The 20261-nt window shown below is 41.7% G+C and overlaps 2 protein-coding genes across 4 annotated transcripts; one reads left to right on the top strand and one right to left on the bottom strand.

Annotated features, from left to right (window-relative positions):
- Positions 1 to 7941: 7941 nt before the first annotated feature.
- LOC125377568 lies at positions 7942 to 13933 on the bottom strand. 3 transcript variants are annotated; one of them, XM_048391485.1, is made up of 4 exons: positions 13797 to 13933; positions 10657 to 11104; positions 10036 to 10375; positions 7942 to 9237 (listed from the first exon to the last, which is right to left on the bottom strand). In XM_048391485.1, exons 2-4 carry the CDS (start codon positions 11098 to 11100, stop codon positions 8435 to 8437), a joined length of 1587 nt encoding a protein of 528 aa, XP_048247442.1. In that variant the 5' UTR covers positions 11101 to 11104; positions 13797 to 13933; the 3' UTR covers positions 7942 to 8434. The 3 variants fall into 3 exon arrangements, with proteins under 3 accessions (XP_048247442.1, XP_048247443.1, XP_048247441.1); XM_048391486.1 differs by having other exon boundaries at positions 10657 to 11149; positions 13797 to 13907; XM_048391484.1 differs by lacking the exon at positions 13797 to 13933 and adding an exon at positions 13472 to 13590.
- Positions 13901 to 18836, top strand: LOC124149961. The gene is made up of 4 exons (XM_048391482.1): positions 13901 to 14033; positions 15676 to 16123; positions 16406 to 16745; positions 17547 to 18836. The coding sequence occupies exons 2-4, from the start codon at positions 15680 to 15682 to the stop codon at positions 18353 to 18355; spliced, it is 1593 nt and encodes a 530-aa protein (XP_048247439.1). The 5' UTR covers positions 13901 to 14033; positions 15676 to 15679; the 3' UTR covers positions 18356 to 18836.
- The last annotated feature ends 1425 nt before the right edge of the window (positions 18837 to 20261 follow it).

A 20261-nucleotide genomic window follows, 5' to 3' on the forward strand; every position in this document is an offset into this window, starting at 1 on the left:
TCTGGGGACCTGCTGTATGAAGACAACAGGTGTGTATGTATTCCTTGGTAGCGTGTCTGGGGACATGCTGTATGAAGACAACAGGTGTGTATGTCTTCCTTGGTAGCGTGTCTGGGGACATGCTGTATGAAGACAACAGGTGTGTATGTCTTCCTTGGTAGCGTGTCTGGGGACATGCTGTATGAAGACAACAGGTGTGTATGTATTCCTTGGAGGGGTTGGCGGGGACCTGCTGTATAAAGACAACAGGTGTGCATGTCTTCCTTGGTAGCGTGTCTGGGGACATGCTGTATGAAGACAACAGGTGTGTATGTATTCCTTGGAGGGGTTGGCGGGGACCTGCTGTATAAAGACAACAGGTGTGCATGTCTTCCTTGGTAGCGTGTCTGGGGACATGCTGTATGAAGACAACAGGTGTGTATGTATTCCTTGGAGGGGTTGGCGGGGACATGCTGTATAAAGACAACAGGTGTGTATGTCTTTCTTAGAAGGATGTGCGGGAACACGTTGTATATAGAAAACAGGTGCATATGTCTTCCTTGGGTTGGGGGAGGGCAGGGACACGCTGTATTTATGCTGTCTTCCTTGGAGGGGTTGGCATGACACGTTGTATATAGTCAACAAGTTCACGGATCAATGACATCATGAGCGTCCGTTCCCAAATCATGACAGCATATTGATTTGTGCATCAAACCAATATCTTATCTCTTGAAAATGAGTAATTCTTCATATATCAAGCAACATGTATGGTAATCGCGGCGAGTATATTATTGTTGTACACTTGTATATCACTTCAATGTACTTGTGACAATCAATGGGAGTCCCACAGTCAGCTGGAAGTACCAATTCTTACAATCAAAAGTACCAACCTTCTCTCACGAGTTGCCTCCCTTGTTTCAGGCGGTTCTTCTTCATCTTCACGTTCTCCATGTTCTTCCTCAACATCTTCCTCGGCCTCGTGTCCTGCCTCATGAGGATCATCAAGGCCATCGTCCTGGGGGCCTTGTTCATGCCACGCCTCGACCACAGCACCTTGTCCCACAGATTCCAGTTCTTCGATCCTGGTACTAAGCTTGTCTGTTATTCATTGGGACTGTATTTGTATTTGTAGTGACATCCCGATGAGTTACTCTACCTTTGCAACTATATACTGTTGGTCCTTTTGAGATGTATTTTATGCAGTTAAACCTCCCTAGACATCTCATATTCTGGGCAGAGTCTGTCTAAGTCCTATTGTACCCATGACTCGTGTGTGCAGGAAAGCGCTAGTGTGACGATGTCCCTGTGTGGATTAACAGCGTTCCACTGTATTTTGGACGAAACAAGAACATACTCATTACAAATTGGTCTGCATTAGGGATCAGTAGTAGTTCATATACATGATGCCATTTTCAACGTTGTTGTTACTTTCTTTACTTTAATTTGTGAAAAGTGAAATCAAACTGAGAAAACAATATGTGAAATTGCATCCCCATGGTCATCGATGATCAGATATTGTTCAATAACAATCAAATAACCTATTCCCTTCCACTGATTAACCCACCTGAACTGAAATGAAGGAAACCTGTGAGACCACCTCATCTATTTCATACTTAGATTTACGCATAAAGACTCAGAGTGAAAAAACAAGAGGGTTGACCTCAGCTTTCCAATAATAAACTTTCCCTCCATGTCAAGCAATATGTCAAGTTACATTTCATAACTTACTCCCGTGGTAGACGTGTGGAATACATTTTCAAATTTGACGCATCAGTCACAAAAATGATGTTCGATGCAATTGCCTATTTTGACTTGTAGCATATGTTCCCATGTTTTTCAGATGATATTTCAGGTTATTTTTCAGGATATGCTCACCTTTTCGTATACTGCTGATATCCTTATTATTTGACAGTGATTCATGAACACACACTTATTATGTAGTCGGAATTGTACCATCGACTCTGCTTTATGCAGAGATTTCTATTGGATTTGGAAAGTGTTTTGTCGCCTTATTTAGGGTGAGATATTGAGATGGGTTTAACGCTGCTTTTATCAGTTTTTAAGTCATATCATGGGTGTCAGCTTAATTTCCGAATGGATGCAGGCCTCGGAAGCTTACCACTATGGTGAAAAACTATGAGACCAGGTTTGGTGCTGACAAACCTAGAAACATCATTGGGACGAACCGGGAATCTAACACACAATCATATGTTTCTGGCGGGCACAAAAGAAGCAACTCTACATTGCAGCGCCTTAGATGACTGTTTCCTACTTTCTTTAGATCTGAAATATAGGCGTTTTTGGTATTTTATCAAAACAACCCAGGATTGGGGAGTTGAAGGCAGTGCTGAAAAAATAATCGGCGATGGAATGCAATCGACCAAGTATAATGTGTGTAATTTCATTAATTACAGCTTTGTCTTGTCTATACTCAAATTTCACATGTAGCCTATTTATAGCTGGAATATTCTTGACTGCGGAGTCAAACATTATATCTTCACACACACTTATATGACAACCGACACATAGCATCTGAGTTTAGAATAATGTGTTTTTGTTCAGGTATTGTGGTGTATGTTGGCTAGATGCACGTGGAGAACCAACACACCCACCCGGTGATGATTGTATTCATCCGCCTCATGTTGATGAACCTGCACTTCCGGAAGCTTGGCGAGAGTAAATCCGTCGACCTGAATGGCGCCGTGAGAGTGGATGGGAAGACAGACAGCAGCCAGTGCGTCAGTAGAAGTAAGTAATTAAGGACACTTTGGCACTAAGAGGATCTCGTGAAATACCATATTTGTCTGAGGGGGCCGACCATTGGATTTTAGTGTGACTGGCAGCATTGTGTGAGAGAGGAAACTGTTATTTTTTTAAGAAAATAAGATTTTCGAATATGCTGTTAAATGTAATTTACAGACATGAATTAAACGTTCGTGGGAGAGAAAATGTCGTGAGTAACTCTGCCTGTATGTGTCTGTCCGTGTGAGGCTTTGACTGCAGCAATGGCCGCGAAAATGTTTGCATGTGTCAGTGACTGTGCGACTGTGTCTGAGTCTGTGGTCGTGTCTGATGCTGTGGCTGTGTCTGAGGCTGTGGTTGTGTCGGTGCCTGTTGCTGTGTCTGAGGCTGTGGCAGCGTCTGAGGCTGTTGCTGTGACACCAACGACAACCGCAACGGCATGGACAGTACAGAAGTCAAGCACGATTTCATAAGAGAAAGGATAAATCTCAATGCTAAAGTTTGTCCCGTGTGAAAAAAATACAAATATTTGCTTTGCAAAGATTACTTTGTTATAGTACCGTTTCACACATAACACATGTCTCTGATTGTTCTGCAGAACATAATTTATGGTTGTAAAACCTCCTTCAGGAGTTCAGTGAAACAGCGGTTAACCGCAGTCGTTGTTTCATCACATTCACTTGTATGCCTTATAGTCGAGACTGTCGAGGTGCTTTCCTTACTAGAATGATGTTTCTTAGAGAGCCTTTTCCATGTCCCGATCTTCCCAGGAGCAAGATTGACAGGCGGTGACCTTAGTGTCCATTCATCTAAAGAGATGAAGCGTGCTCTATGAAGGAATGACTGACTGTTGAAACGTTGTGGTGAAAGAAGAATATTAAATCTTGAAAGGTGTATGTTGATGATGACGTGAGAACAGAACATCTTCACACCGGACGGAAATATAGAAATACAGGATAGTTAGTTAATATGACTAACACCAGAGAGTGAGAGTGATGTGACGCCACTCGTATTAGTTCCCAGCCAATTCACAGCGAGGACACAAAGATGAATGGCTTTTACAAATTATACCCATATGTGGAATCGAAGAAGAATCGTCAGGGCCACGAGCGAATACAGTAATCACTAATACATCGTTGATTGGTTTGCAATGACATGCATCAAGTAAGTCAGCAAGCCTGACCACCCGAGCCCGTTCGTCGCCTCTTATGACAAGCATATTCACCTTTGACGGCAAGCATGTTTGCTGAAGACCTATTCTACCCCGGATCTTCACGGGTAGGATGCACAACGCTGGCTGTCTATGTGTTACACTTGATGTCTATGTTCAAGCAACCAGTGATAGTGAAATCTTGAAAGGATTTAAATAATTACAGCATGAAATGACATCTTTCGAACATATCATTTTTGTTGATCATAAATGTAACAGGTCTCACTTCTTCACACGTGCTACTCTGCGGTGATTTTAATGCCCGCACAGGCAGCGAAAATAATCGCCTTTCTGAGGATAGTGATGACTTTGGAGATGATGATTTATACATTGATGAAGACTATGCCCCTGTTGAACAGCGTGTATCTCACGATGGTACTATCAATAGATTCGGGCGCATTTTACTGAATCTATGCTTTGTTCTTCGTATGTTTATACCAAATGGGAGGGTTCATGGTGATAGAGCAGGCGAGTTTACGTTTGTAGGAGATACTGGTTCTAGTGTTGTTGATTATTTTATTGCATCTGTTGATTTTGTTTAAGAATGTAGATATTTTAAATGTTGGTGATTGATTCAGATTCATACTATTCCCCCCTTGAGTTATCCTGCAGGTTTCCTTGTAGCCATTTTGGTGACATACATAGTTAAGGCCGTGAGGATTATGTCTCTATGAACAGTACAGTTTTATGGAACGAATCGAAGGAAAGTATGTTTATCCCAACACTGAGAGGGTCCTTGCATATTCATGAAAATTCTTTGATGGATAAAACTGAAGCTAATGTAGAGGAGGTAAACTTGCTGGGGTTGATTGTTTTATAGCTGAAGTGCTTAAGCACTCATTACCTGATATTGTGCCTTTTCTGGTTAAATATTTCACTCAGATTTTGAATACAGGTGTTTTTCCTTCTGTCAGGTCAAAATCATTATCCCGTTATTAAAGAATGGTAATGTAAACAATCTTGACAACTACCGGGGTATATCTCTCACGAGCATTCTTGGTAAAGCATTTACCTCTATCATCAACAATAGATCAACACTGTTGTCAAATATGAGAGATTTGATCCCTGAAACACAAGCAGGATTTAAAAAGGACTGTTCGACTTTTGACCACATATTTACTTTGTATGCAGTCATTGAGAAATATGTGGACCTTGTTGATTTTAAACAGGCATTTGATTCTGTAAATAGAGCTAAATTATAGAGCTGTTTGAAAAATATGGGTTTAGGAGGCAAAATGCTCGCGAATGGTTAATTCAATGTATGCAAATGTAAAATCATGTGAACGCTGTGGTGATACTAAAAGTAACTTTTTTGATTGTCCGATAGGCTTACGCCAAGGATGTGTTTCATGGTAGACATGGCGTTCAGCTCTTCCCTGACATATTAGAACTTTTCATGCTACTTTTTGCAGATGATGTGATTTTGATGTCTGGTACTATTATTGGTCTGCAGAAGCAGCTTGACCTATTTTCGCAATATTCAGATAAATGGAACCTCAGTGTTTAACAAATATTGTTATATTTCGTAGAGTGGCCGCTTGGAGTTATTTCACCGAAAATTTATTTAAAATTATTTGATTCTCAAATACAACCTATTTTACTGTATGGGTCTGAGATATGGGGTTGTTAATAGTTCTGTACAATTGAAAAGGTTCATCTCCTCGCTTGTAAAAGGTTTTTGTCAATACCAAGTAATACGGTTTATCGAGAATGCAGGAGATTCCCATTTTACATTGGATCTTACACTCGTTGCTTGAAGTATTGGTGTAAAATAATAATTATGCCTGAACACCGTTTACCTGAGAAAGCCTACAACATGCTTGTACACCTCGATAGTGTTGGAAAGAACACATGGCCTTCATGTATACGTACTTAGGTTTTGGTTTCATTTAGCTGTCCCAGACAATTGGTAATCCAAATGTTTTCATTAAGTACTTTCGCATGCGTGCCATTGATATGTTGCATCAGAAATGGCATTCAGATATTTACGAAAGTTCAAGATATGATACTTACCGCCGATTCAAGTCATTGCTTGAACCAGAATCTTATTCATCAAACGTATGTACAGGAATTTTCGTAACATCATTATTCATTTTAGACTTGGCCTGAATGATCTACAAATTAACACAGGGAGATTTTCATCTATTGAGAAATCCCGAAGGTTATGCCCATTCTGTGACAGTGTTGTCGAAGATGAATTCCATTTTATGTTTATTTGCCCTATATACGAAAATCTAAGAAACCAGTACTTACCGCAGTGGTGTTTATCTCATTTTAATGCTATAACATTGTCTTCATTACTGTCCTGCAAGGATCCTCTAACAAAAAAATCAGCTGGCTTTGTACATACATCATGCATCTTTGTTACGAAGTGAATTGTTACCTTGACTTTGTATCTTTTGTATCTATTTTATAAAATATGTTATGTAACTCCGTTGTATATGGGCATTAGGCCTTTCATACAATAAAGAATTGAATTGAATTGAAAATGTAACAGGTACAATCGATTACGCATTTTTGTTGTCCGAGTTACTCTCTATGTGTTCTTTGTTCTTCAGATGGCATTCTCGATAAACTCTTTGTACTTTCACCGTTATATTCACTAGATGGCGGGTTGGCCACTGTAGATGTATACAAAGCATTCACGTGGATTACATTCACATGCAGCAATGAAAGGAGTACTTTCACGTTCTCAGCTCTGTGCGTGCCACACAGCCGGAGAGCTGTACTGTAGGTTGTTGTGTATTTTGTAACACTACACGTTTATTGCGCCGTAGTTGAATTTGTGTCACCAAATGTGTTGCACTGCACTCTTGTAACTCACATATACGTTTTGTATGTACATGTGCGATTGTCTTTAAAACCTTTAAACGTATGTTACATAAGCTACAAGTGTGTCGGTGGGTGAGTATGGTTACCCAACCGCCCCAGATGGGACCGTAATTCTTTTGAACAATGATTTAAAAAAAAGGTAAATTATATGTGATATCCGACTGTTTCAGTGTTCATCTGTATACACTGCATAACCCATTATCATTTCACCACGAACATCTGTTCTAGTTTCTATAACCCTGTGTATGTCGACATAAGCTAAATGCCCATTTCCTGTGTTTGTCAGTTGTGTTTGGTATGTTAGTCATGCTAAGCACAGTGTAAGTCAGGAAACTTGGGCCACAATGTCCTGTAGCTCACCTGACTATTTCTAAAATGCAGTTTAGAGATATAAAAAATGTAACACATAACGTCTAGCAGAATTTAAATGCAAAGTTAACTGAAGCAGTTACTGTGGAGTTGGCCCGATTGATTTGGCGTCTCACTGCGTTTCGTCCGTTAGCTGTGCCAGGATATGGTGGTCGTTAGGTCGAATCTTAGAATATGATCTATTGGGTGTCATCACGGCATGAGTGAGCATCGAGTCGTCACAGCACTTTGGCCTGTGCGACTCTCAGCCACAAGCCGACACACTGGGAACTGCTATAATGTTGAAGTACGGCGATAACACCGATGGACAATACATACTCTTGACCCCATCTTCCTTAGTATCGACACAGTCTCCGTGATTTGGTATGTTGGTGAGGTGGGGTGGAATTGGGGTTTAACGTTACGTTCATGATTAGTGCACTCATATAGCGACTTGCATGCAGGTGTGTGTGTGTGTGTGTGTGTGTGTGTGTGTGTGTGTGTGTGTGTGTGTGTGTGTGTGTGTGTGTGTGTGTGTGTGTGGCTGCTTGTACTAGTTGGAACGTATAAGAGTTCTTTAGTTCTGCCCTACGAAACACCATACCCAAGTTTAACATGAACAGCCCATTAACTCCGAGCCGAGCAGTAGTTCTTTTAGCCCCTCAATGCTAAACGCCAAGCAGGGTAACAATGCAACAAGTACCAACTTTTAACGTCTTTGAGTAACCAACCCCGAACCTTCCGCCCTCTGGCCGCACGCTCCATTACTAGACTACAGAGGCGGTCGATATAGTATGTATATGGATACTGAAAGTAATAAGACATGAGGTCATTACAGTTTAATATTTCTAAATAAATGCGATTTAACCCATTTAATAATAATAAGAAATATCTACAAATAGCAGAGTCAATTGCCAATTGTAGGATAAACATGAACAAATAAGGAGAACATGATTGAAGTAGGATGAACATTAAGGGGTGGGGATTACACTACACAGTGAAACAGTCTGGACACATCGTAATCAGCCTGATTCCTGGTGGGCACGTCCAAATACAGTTACAATTACTTATGATTTGTTTATCCGGTCATTTGTTAATCCTGTCGTTTTCACTGTATAGAGTCTGACAATGTGATCTAGCCATGAAATTAGTGACACTCGATTTGATATCTCTTTAGGCAAGCATGTTGCATATGGGACGATTTCGGCCATTTTGATCCTCCCTCTCCGACTAGCTAATTGGTTTAAAACATATGCTGTTTTATTGCATTGACAATGCATTTCACGCTGGTGTGTATTTCCGTTTTTAATATAGCCTCGGTATCTATGTTTCAACTGGAGTAGAATTATAATCAGCTTGAACGAGAAGTTTGTGAAAGCGATGTCTGAAATCCTCCCCAAGATCCTCCATAGCCTCAGCTACTTTTGATTTCTTAAGGCCACGAACTGTTGAACTCAAGGATTGCAGGAGAAACAGTGATATTGGTAAAGAGAGAACGCAAAACATCAGTCCACCGAGTCCAACCATATGATGGTTATTGGTGTAGACTGCCAGAGATTTGGCAGCGTCTTCGGATGTCTTGAAATTCAAGACCGCGGTTTCCGTAGCCTCTCCTTGTCCGCAATGCAGAAAAAGGCAGACATCGAGGATCAATGTTACTGCAATCGATATAAACTCACCATTGATACATTTCATATACTTCCCAGCATGGATCTTGCGTTGAATTGAACAATGTAATGAAAGCACTTCGACTCGGAAATCATCATCGTCATCCATGTGGGTGACAAACTTGATTGCATTTACAAATATGTCAAGTTTCGACTCCACATCATCCCAAATGGAATTATTTGAAATAATCAAGTACATTTCTAACACAAGATTGACTAGTCCACACACAACTACAGTTGTTGCACATGACTTCAAGAAGGCAGAAGTTGAAACATCCACGAAAACACACATCAGTCCAAGTAGTATAACGAACACAATGGCGGAGACCTGCACACAGATACAGAACAGCTTGAGCAATGTAGGAAGGTAGTTGGATGTATCATACTTCTTGGCAAGTTCAGTTACATCAGTGGGTACTTTGTCTACTATCTGTATCAGGCGTTGTCGTCGAATTTCAGCTGAGGGAAGAAATAAACAAATAATTATTTTACATTTTATGATCAACAAGAAATTACCTTGAAAAGTTACCAATATACGTTTTAGGCTCAATATCAACATGACATGGTGTCGGTTAACCTGCCGAGACATCACGACTCGACGTTACGCCCAGTAAAGTCACCACATGTTAACTTGTTGTCAGATGAATTGAGGGAAATGTGTTTTGTCTTGTGAGTGTTCGTTTCGGATTGGCTCCCATACGATGTACGGTGCCTTGTGGCCTTGATCCGTTTAAAAGAAAATGGTGAAATTAATAATCTTAACAATAGTGCTGATTTACATCACACAAATCAAATCAATATTACGATTAACGTCTGTGTTCTTCTGTTTTCAAGAAGCAGCATTTTGTTTTGGCCAAACAAGACAGTTTGTGTCCTAGAATATCTAGATAATTTCCCAATAACCTGAACTAGTAACGCACGTGCATACAGAGATCGATTTCATTAAACCACTTCAAGAGGGCCCCTTTTCAATGAGTCAAATTCAATACTCGAGTCAAAAGACCTAACAGACAATCATGAACCATTTTGAAAGTATTTCAACACCTACAGTTACTACATGAAGTGACTAATGCTATACAGCTGGATAGGGGAAGGACAATAACTGTGACATTAACTCCACTAGTCAATTACTAGGCTCTATTCTAAGTTCAATTTATCTTGCAGGTTATCAGTGATTCTATGCAAATGAACTTGCATGTTTGTTTTGACGTAAAGCAGACATTGTACGTAAAGCAGTGAACATGACAAAGCACAAACCATTCATTTTCTCCAAATGTATTGCCATATTTCGGATCTCCACTGCAGTTTCAGATGGCGTGTTCTTGTGGATCTTTATGCTGTTAGACATCATAGTGTGCAGATCCAGTGGCACAGTCAACACCGACAGCACAACTCCCCCGACCTTCATGGCTTTGGCCCCCGTCTCCATCACGTCCATCATCGTCTTCCCCACTGCCAACGTGGCCCGAGCTGCGACTGCCCCTGCAACAGCTGTTGTCCTGGCAGCAGATCCGCCCGCCTCTGCTGCTGTCTTCAGCCCACTGAGGATCAGTTCCAGGGTCACCTGACTCTCACTTTCTCCCAGGATGTCGATTTCCTGTAGTTGAAAATATGTTGCTCTATTTACCGACTTTTGATCAATTTATGTATGATATATATAAATTCCCATTAGCCAAGAGGTTACATTAAACTCCTTCACAAATCTTCACAGTTTGATCCCTGTATGTTCTACGTTGTCATCTCAATTCTGAAATTATAACCTTGCTGCACTAACAGACACGTGATTAAGTGGCTGAAGAGAGGTTAAAATACAGAGTCGATAACAAAAACGAAAGATTACAAACTGACAGAAAAACAACCAAATATTTAAAAGATTACTTCAGTGATCCTATTGCGAAGTTCATGGCTGTTATTGGAATTCACACTCTCAAGGAGGCTGGCCAAGTCTGTAACAGTTTTCTGATAGTCATCAATCTTGGCTTGAGCTTCTGTCATCGTTTTGCTGTTGATGACCTTGTCAGCAATGGTTGTCGCCAGTCCACCAAGACCACTGGATACACCAAGAGCAACGCCAGCTGCGCTCTTCCCTAGGGATGCTCCAAAGGTGAAGGGGGCTGCTGCTATTCCTGCTACAGTTAAGCCTGTAGCTGCGATCCCACCTGATGCGAAGGCAGTCTTGGCGATGTTCATGTCTCGTTGCTTGACATCCAGTTCTTCTGCTAGGTGCTTTAGAGCGTCCACCACCTCCTGCTTCTTCCGTTCCTCGTCCTGTATGCATCGCAGTATATCGGCCACGAGTTTCTGGACGGAGCCTCTGTCCATGTTGCTGTAAGATTAGATGTTGAACGTCACTTGATGCTTGAGGGCGTACCTAGCAGAAAATTAACGATTGCAGCAGTGAACAGTCTGAGTGTGAAGATCAACTGAAATATGTTGTCAAAATAAACCTATGAAGACACAATGCCATTTAGAAAGTGGTCAAATGTAACAAATGTTATATTTAGGATAACACTTTCTGAATAAAGTACAGATTCTTGTACGGGAGTGTGGCATCTAATCGCCAGCACACAAAGTCAGTGATCTAACACAACAAGCCACTGTGGCTTTCACTGGCGATTTGGTGCCTCACTCTGACAATGTGGGTTCGAATCCCGGACAGTGAAGGTTCCTCCCTTACTATCTGCTTTTCTTCCATCTTGCCTCAGCACATGATTGTCCATGGCTTTCAGTAAAATACAATCATTGCAGGTAGATAACCTCTGTATGCTAGATATCCGTGATGCTACTATGCCTGTTTAGTTCATATGTGGAAGATATAGAGCATCTCACCCGAGTGTCCTTTGATATCAAATAAATCAGCACGAGTTGATATCATTTGATATCAAAAGACACGAGGGTGAGATTTTATTTATCATCCAACATCATTCTTCTAACTTCTTCAGTTTGTAGACAGTAATAGGCAGTGTCTTAAGTGTAACAAGTACTGCTAACAGCTTCAGAAGCAGATCCATTAGTTATGTCATTTGATTTTGACACCACAATAGTCTGCAAAGCATTGTGATGCAATTTCTTTGCAGTGATATCAACACTGCAGATATCGCTTGATCTCACCCAAGCGATATCTCCTGTGGGAGCCAGTTTTGGATGATAAATCCATGATGCTACTATGATTTTGTTGATGGTGTATGCTGGACATTCATGATGCTTCTATGCGTGTTTAGTTCATGTATGCTAGATATTCATGATGCTACTACGATGTTGCAGATGGCGTGGTCGCAACGTTCCAACGCACCACACTATGAAAGTGAGGGTGTTATAGGTTCTGCATCTATCACAGTATGCGCGTCGGTGTCTTGTGAATAAAGACGTTTGAAACAAAAAAACACTTTGTCTTTATTTATGATGACTGACGTGACGATTCAATGGACGCATCCACCTGAACATCGCCCTGAACTGCGAACGCCCGGCGTTTTGTCGAAAACCCCCAACAATCACCATCTCACTGTGTCGGCAACAAGGACTCTCGAGATTTGGAATATGTCCTTTAGGTTTAGAACCTCATCGCTTTACTGTGTTTGCTTGTTGTTTAACACCGCACTCAGCAATATGCATGTGTTCGGTACATAATCAAGTCTTGACCATTCATTGATATGATCAACGTCCCGCGTCGCCGGGGTAAGATGACACGCAACACCCATGTGACGGCGCCTGACTACCCTATCCATGTTGTCCCCTCCTTCCTCAAGAATGGGTTGCTGGGGACCAATGCTAACCCTTGCGGCTCGGTTTGTCATAGCAAGGTGAGGTTGCATCCCATCCTAAAGTTGAATCATCCCCTGGAGCCGACACCAAACATGAATTCAGTGTCAGATTACATCTACATCTGAACATTCATCGGAGACGCTAAATAATGAAGGCAGTTTTTTTATCACAGCAAATTGAAACAGGAAACAAAAACGATGTGAAGGAACCAAACGTGTGGTAATATCAGGATGATGCCATCTTTAGAAATGCAATCTGCTACTACCGTTATTTCCCTTGAGTTAGCCCTGCTTGAGGCAATCATTACCTGTTAATGAAACGAAACTGAAATATATTTTATCCAGGTTACCTCATAGAGACGTCAGAGCTTGACAGTAATGTAAGGCTGTTATCTCCATGACGTCCGTCGTGAGACCGTCAGCCCAGAGAGCGGAAGGTCGATGGTTCGCTCCCCGGTCGCCTCACGCAAAAAGATGTTATGAGATGTGTGTTTCCCTGCCCGGCGCTCTGCATTAGGGGAGAAAACAAGGACTGGTCGGCCCGTAGTCAGTACACCGTGTCTGAGTTAGGTGTTCGTGTTAAAACTGAGACGTGTTGTCAAAGCAGGCGGACTAGTTTGTTTTTCTTGTTGTTTTTTTGTCAAATACCGCACTCAGCATTATTCCAGCTTAATGACGGCGGTATGTAAATAATCGAGTCTGGACCACACATCCACTGTCAACCTGTCAACCCGACCCAGTTAGTTGCCCAGGACTCCATGATCTCCGAACTAGTACAACCATAAACACGCGGACAAACACACACACACACACACACACACACACACACACACACACACACACACACACACACACACACACACACACACACACACACACGCTATATAGTGCAATAATCATGAACGCGACGTTAAACCCTAATTTCACCTCACCTCGCGGTTCAACCTTCAATGTTGTAGATGAATTGCGTTAAACACTGCGCCAAAACACAACCTTCTCTTCGACCATTGTTTTAGGATATGGAAATCCCCACGAAACAAATCAGTTCTGCTGACTCTCTGATATACCGATGAACAGCCAAAGGGGATGGGGTAGGTTATATAACATACACGTAGTGTACCATGTGTCTCCCGCTACTCACACAGCCTCAGTCCTGGAGTGTGACACACTGACACCCGCGCCACAGTCGGGTTGCATTTCGCCGGATATCACCATGATTCGGATTCTGTGAAGAATGTGTACCATGTGAGAACAGACCTCGGTTTATCCGGTGAACAGGGTTGCGCTGTACGCCTGACTCCGCAACTGAGCTGCTAGGGTGCTACTATCACTGACAGCTGGATACGCCCCTAGCTGAACGATTCCTGGACGCACCCAGTCAATCTGCAGCCGTTACGTGTCAATATTACCGGGATCAGCAGATGTCCGGGGACATCCTGCCATCTCCAAACTGGATGTTCGAGGTGGATTACCAACGTGGTACCACATAGACAGGTAACATTACAAACTTTTATGAAACACATGTGTCCTAACACTTGCATTCAAATTGTTTACAAAAGTAATCGGTTTAGTCATTTGAACAAAATTGTGTACTTTATGCTTTGTTTGTTTGTTGTTTACCGCCGCACTCAGCATTATTCCAGCTATACGGCGGCGGTCTGTAAATAATCGAGTCTGGACCAGACAGTCCAGTGATTGACATCATGAGCATCGATCCACGTAATTGGGATACGATGACATGCATCAACCAAGTCAGCTAACCTGACCACCCCATCCCATTAGTCGCCTTTTACGACAAGCATAATCACCTTTTACGGCAAGCATGGGTTGCTGAAGACCTATTCTACCCCGGAACTTAACGGGTCGTAAGTTATGTATTTGCATAGATACATACATGTACCATCAATTGCATACGCGTTTCATATAATATAATATTTAAGGTCTAGATCCTGACATGTAAATGCTAATCATTTATCATATGTCAACTGCGTCGTTTAAATGTGGTTGTTTAACGCAACACTAAGTAATATGCCAGCTATATCCATCGGTGTGTTAATAGTCGAGCTTTTATACTCCAGTGATGTTACGAGCCACGTCACACGCCGATGGGGTACGATGAAGCTCAAGCAACCATATTGCCTGCTGTCTGATCTACTGGACAACATGGGTGTAGAAAGGGAGTCAATCAGTCTTATGAATCAAATGAAACACATATACCAACTCAGTCGGCGAATACTGACCTACTGTGTGTAGATATAGGTAGAATAGATGAGCAGTTGTGACACGATTTATCTATGCATTAAGTCGACTGTACGATTCCGATTATGTCATGATCATGTGTTTATGAATCACTATCAAAAAGTGATGACACCAGCTGTATAACTCAACTTTAGCTAAAACTAAGCTATAGCTAAACGCTGTAACGGTCGTTTCATTTGTTTTACAGGTATCTCCAAAGGATCGTGTTATTGTCTCACAGTTCAGTGATGTAAGTTTTCTGATGATAAATGTTGTCTGATAGTATGAAAGCAAACTGATTAAAACCAACCGTCATTGATCTCTGATTTGGACCATTCTATCATCATTTCCGATATTAGCAAAGAGTTTACGTATATTTTGTTATTTTGTCATGGTAGAATGACAATGAACCAACCGACATTGTTATCGAATCTATGCTGGAAACATCTAAATTCAAAGCAGGTTTATTTTGTAACAAATGTTATATTTGGGATAACACTTTCTGAGTAACATACAGATTCTCGCACTTCTTTGGGTGGAGTCCCGTCCGGGATTCGAACCCACACTGCCAGAGTGAAGCACCTAATCGGCAGTGGAAGCCTCGGTGGCTGGGTGGGTTAGATCACTGACTTTGTGTGTTGGCGATTAGATGCCTCAATCCCCGAGGGGACTAAACCCCCAAAAGTACGAGAATCTGTACTTTACTCAGAAAGTGTTATCCCAAATATAACATTTGTTACATTTGACCACTTTCTAAATGGCATTGTGTCTTCATAGGTTTATTTTGACAATATATTTCAGTTGATCTTCACACTCAGACTGTTCACTGCCGCAATCGTCTATTTTCTCCTAGATACGCCCTCAAGCATCAAGTGACGTTAAACATTTAATCTTACAGCACCATGGACAGAGGCTCCGTCCAGAAGCTAGTTGCTGATATACTGCGATGCATTCAGGACGAGGAACGGAAGAAGCAGGAGGTGATGGACGCTCTGAAGCACCTAGCAGATGAACTGGATGTCAAGCAGCGAGACATGAACATCGCCAAGACTGCCTTCGCATCAGGTGGGATCGCAGCTACAGGCTTAACTGTCGCAGGAATAGCAGCAGCCCCCTTCACCTTTGGAGCATCCCTAGGGATGACCGCAGCGGGCGTTGCTCTTGGTGTGTCCAGTGGTCTTGGTGGACTGGCGACAACCATTGCTGACAAGATCATCAACAGCAAAACGATGACAGAAGCTCAAGCCAAGATTGATGACTATCAGAAAACTGTTACAGACTTGGCCAGCCTCCTTGAGAGTGTGAATTCCAATAACAGCCATGAACTTCGCAATAGGATCACTGAAGTAATCTTTTAAATATTTGGTTGTTTTTCTGTTAGTTTGTAATCTTTCGTTTTAGTTATCGACTTAGTATTTTAACCTCCCTTCAGCGACTTAATCGCGTGTCTGTTAGAGCAGCAAAGTTATAATTTCAGAATTGAGATGACAACGTAGAACATACAGGGATCAAACTGTGAAGATTTATGAAGGAGTTTAATGTAACCTCTTGGATAAATGGGAATGTATATATATCATACATAACTTGATCAGAAGTCGGTAAAAAGAGCAACATACTTTCAACTACAGGAAATCGACAGCCTGGGGGAAAGTGAGAGTCAGGTGACCCTGGAACTGATCCTCAGTGGGCTGAAGACAGCAGCAGAGGCGGGCGGATCTGCTGCCAGGACAACAGCTGTTGCAGGGGCAGTCGCAGCTCGGGCCACGTTGGCAGTGGGGAAGACGATGATGGACGTGATGGAGACGGGGGCCAAAGCCATGAAGGTCGGGGGAGTTGTGCTGTCGGTGTTGACTGTGCCACTGGATCTGCACACTATGATCTCCAACAGCATAAAGATCCACAAGAACACGCCATCTGAAACTGCAGTGGAGATCCGAAATATGGCAATACATTTGGGGAAAATGAATGGTTTGTGCTTTCTCATTGTCACTGCCTGCTGTTATTTTAAATGTCTGCTTTACGTCAAAACAAAGATGCAAGTTCACTTGCATAGAATCAGTGATAACCTGCAAGATAAATTGAATTTAGAATAGAGCCTAGTAATTGACTAGTGGAGTTAATGTCACAGTTATTGTCCTTCCCCTATCCAGCTGTATAGCATTGGTCACTTCAAGTACATGTAGTAACTGTAAGTGTGTTGAAATACTTTCAAATTGGTTTATTGTTGTCTGTTAGGACTTATGACTTGACTATTGAATTTGACTTACTTGACTTTTGAAAAGGGGCCCTCTTGAAGTGGTTTAGTGAAAACGATTTCTGTATGCACGTGAGTTGCGAGTTTATTGGGAAATTATCTAGATATACTAGGACACAAACTATCTTGTTTTGACAAAACAAAATGCATCTTCTTACAAACAGAAGGACACAGACGTTAATCGTAATATTGATTTGAGTTGTGTGATGTGAATCAGCACTATTGTTTAGATTATTAATTCCACCATCTTCTTTTATACGGATCGTACATCGTATGTTAGCCAATCCGAAACGAACACTCATAGGACAAAACACATTGCCCTCGATTCATCTAACAGCAAGTTAGCATGTGGTGACTTTACTGGCCGTAAAGTCGTGATGTATGGGCAGGTTAACCGACACCATGTCATGTTGATATTGAGCCTAAACCGTATATTGGTAACTTTTCAAGGTAATTTCTTGTTGGTAATGGTATTTTCAAATGGTAAATAATTAGTTGTTTATTTCTTTCCTCAGCTGAAATTCGACGAGAACGCCTGATACAGATAGTAGACAAAGTACCCACTGATGTAACTGAACTCGCCAAGAAGTATGATACATGCAACTACCTTCCTACATTGCTCAAGCTGTTCTGTATCTGTGTGCAAGTCTCCGCCATTGTGTTCGTTATACTTGTTCGACTGATGTGTGTTTTTATGGATGTTTGGTTTTCAACTTCTGCCTTCTTGAAGTCATGTGCAACAACTGTAGTTGTGTGTGGACTAGTTAATCTTGTGTTAGAAATGTACTTGATTATTTCAAATAATTCCATTTGGGATGATGTGGAGTCGAAACTTGACAAATTTGTAAATGCAATCACGTTTGTCACCCGCATGGATGACGATGATGATTTCCGAGTTGAAGTGCGTTCATTACATTGTACAATTCAACGCAAGATCCATGCTGGGGAGTATATGAAATGTATCAACGGTGAGTTTATATTGATTGCAGTAACATTGATCCTCGATGTCTGCCTTTTTCTGCATTGCAGACAAGGAGAGGCTACGGAAACCCCAGTCTTGAATTTCAAGACATCCGAAGACGCTGCCAAATCTCTGGCAGTCTACACCAATAACCATCATATGGTTGGACTCGGTGGACTGATGTTTGCCGTTCTCTCTTTACCAATATCACTGTTTCTCCTGCAATCCTTGAGTTCAACAGTTCGTGGCCTTAAGAAATCAAAAGTAGCTGAGGCTATGGAGGATCTTGGGGAGGATTTCAGACATCGCTTTCACAAACTTCTCGTTCAAGCTGATTATAATTCGACTCCAGCTGAAACATAGATACCGAGGCTATATTAAAAACGGAAATACTGACCAGCGTGAAATGCATTGTCAATGCATTAAAACAGCATATGTTTTATACCAATTAGCTAGTCGGAGAGGGGGGATCGGAATGGCCGAAATCGTCCCATATGCACCATGCTTGCCTAAAGACATCAAATCGAGTGTCACTAATTATATGGCTAGATCACATTGTCAGACTCTACACAGTGAGACGCTGTTTGTCCAGACAAACTTTCAGGTGAAAACGACTGAATTAACAAATGACCGGATAAACAAATCATGAGTACATTGTAACTGTATTAGGACGTCCCCACCAGGAATCAGGCTGATTACGATGTGTCCAGACTGTTTCACTGTGTAGTGTAATCCACAGCCCTGAATGTTCATCCTACTTCAATCATGTTCTCCTTATTTGTTCATGTTTATCCTACAATTGGCAATTGACTCTGCTATTTGTAGATATTTCTTATTATTATTAAATGGGTTAAATCGCATTTATTTAGAAATATTAAACTGTAATAACCTCATGTCTTATTACTTTCAGTATCCATATACATACTATATCGACCGCCTCTGTAGTCTGGTAATGGAGCGTGCGGCCAGAGGGCGGAAGGTTCGGGGTTCGATTACTCAAAGACGTTAAAAGTTGGTACTTGTTGCATTGTTACCCTGCTTGGCGCTTGGCATTGAGGGGCTAAAAGAAGTACTGGTTGGCTCGGAGTTAATGGGCTGTTCATGTTAAACTGCGGTATGGTGTCTCGTTGGGCAAGAACTAAAGAATTTGTATACGTTCGTTTCAACTAGTACAAGCAGACACACACACACACACACACACACACACACACACACACACACACACACACACACACACACACACACACACACACACACACACACACACACACACACACACACACACACCTGCATGCAAGTCGCTATATGAGTGCACTAATCATGAACGTAACGTTAAACCCAATTTCCACCCCCCTCACCAACATACTATGTCACGGAGACTGTGTCGATACTAAGGAAGATGGGGTCAAGAGTATGTATTGTCCATCGGTGTTATCGCCGTGCTTCAACATTATAGCAGTTCCCAGTGTGTCGGCTTGTGGCTGAGAGTCGCACAGGCCAAACTGCTGTGACGACTCGATGCTCACTCATACGGTGTTGACACACCAAAGATCATATTCTGAGATTCGACCTAACGACCACCATATCCTGGCACAGCTAACGGACGAAACGCAGTGAGACGCCATATCAATCGGGCCACCTCCGCGGTAACTGCTTCTGTTAACTTTGCATTTAAATTCTGCCAGAGGTTAAATGTTACATTTTCGATATCTCTAAACTGCATTTCAGAAATAGTCAGGTGAGCTACAGGACATTGTGGCCCACGTTTCCTGACTTACACTGTGCTTAGCATGACTAACACATCAAACACAACTGACAAACACAGGAAATGGGCATTTAGATCATGTTGACATACACAGGGTAATAGAAACTAGAACAGATGTTCGTGGTGAAATAATAATGGGTTATGATGAACACTGAAAAATAGCATACAGCAGTCGGATATCTCATAAAATTTACCTTTTTATAAAATCTTTGTCCAAAAATATTACAGCCTCTTATCTTTGGAGCATACTGAAGCGGTGGGGCAGCCTAGTGCTTAAAGCGTTCGCTTGTCATGCCGAAGACCTGGGTTCGATTCTCTACATGGGTACAATTTATTGTATCCCCTCAATGATATTCCGGGAATATTGCTAAAAGCAGCCAAAATCCATACTCACTCACTGACTCACTTGTAGCTTACGTTACATACGTGTAGGTTTTAAAGACAATCGCACATGTATATACAAAACGTATATGCGTTGTGTAAAATTATTTTCCCCCTGACAGG

Source organism: Haliotis rufescens, unplaced genomic scaffold, assembly GCF_023055435.1.
Source record: "Haliotis rufescens isolate VD_foot unplaced genomic scaffold, xgHalRufe1.0.p SCAF_9, whole genome shotgun sequence".
NCBI lineage: Eukaryota > Metazoa > Mollusca > Gastropoda > Lepetellida > Haliotidae > Haliotis > Haliotis rufescens.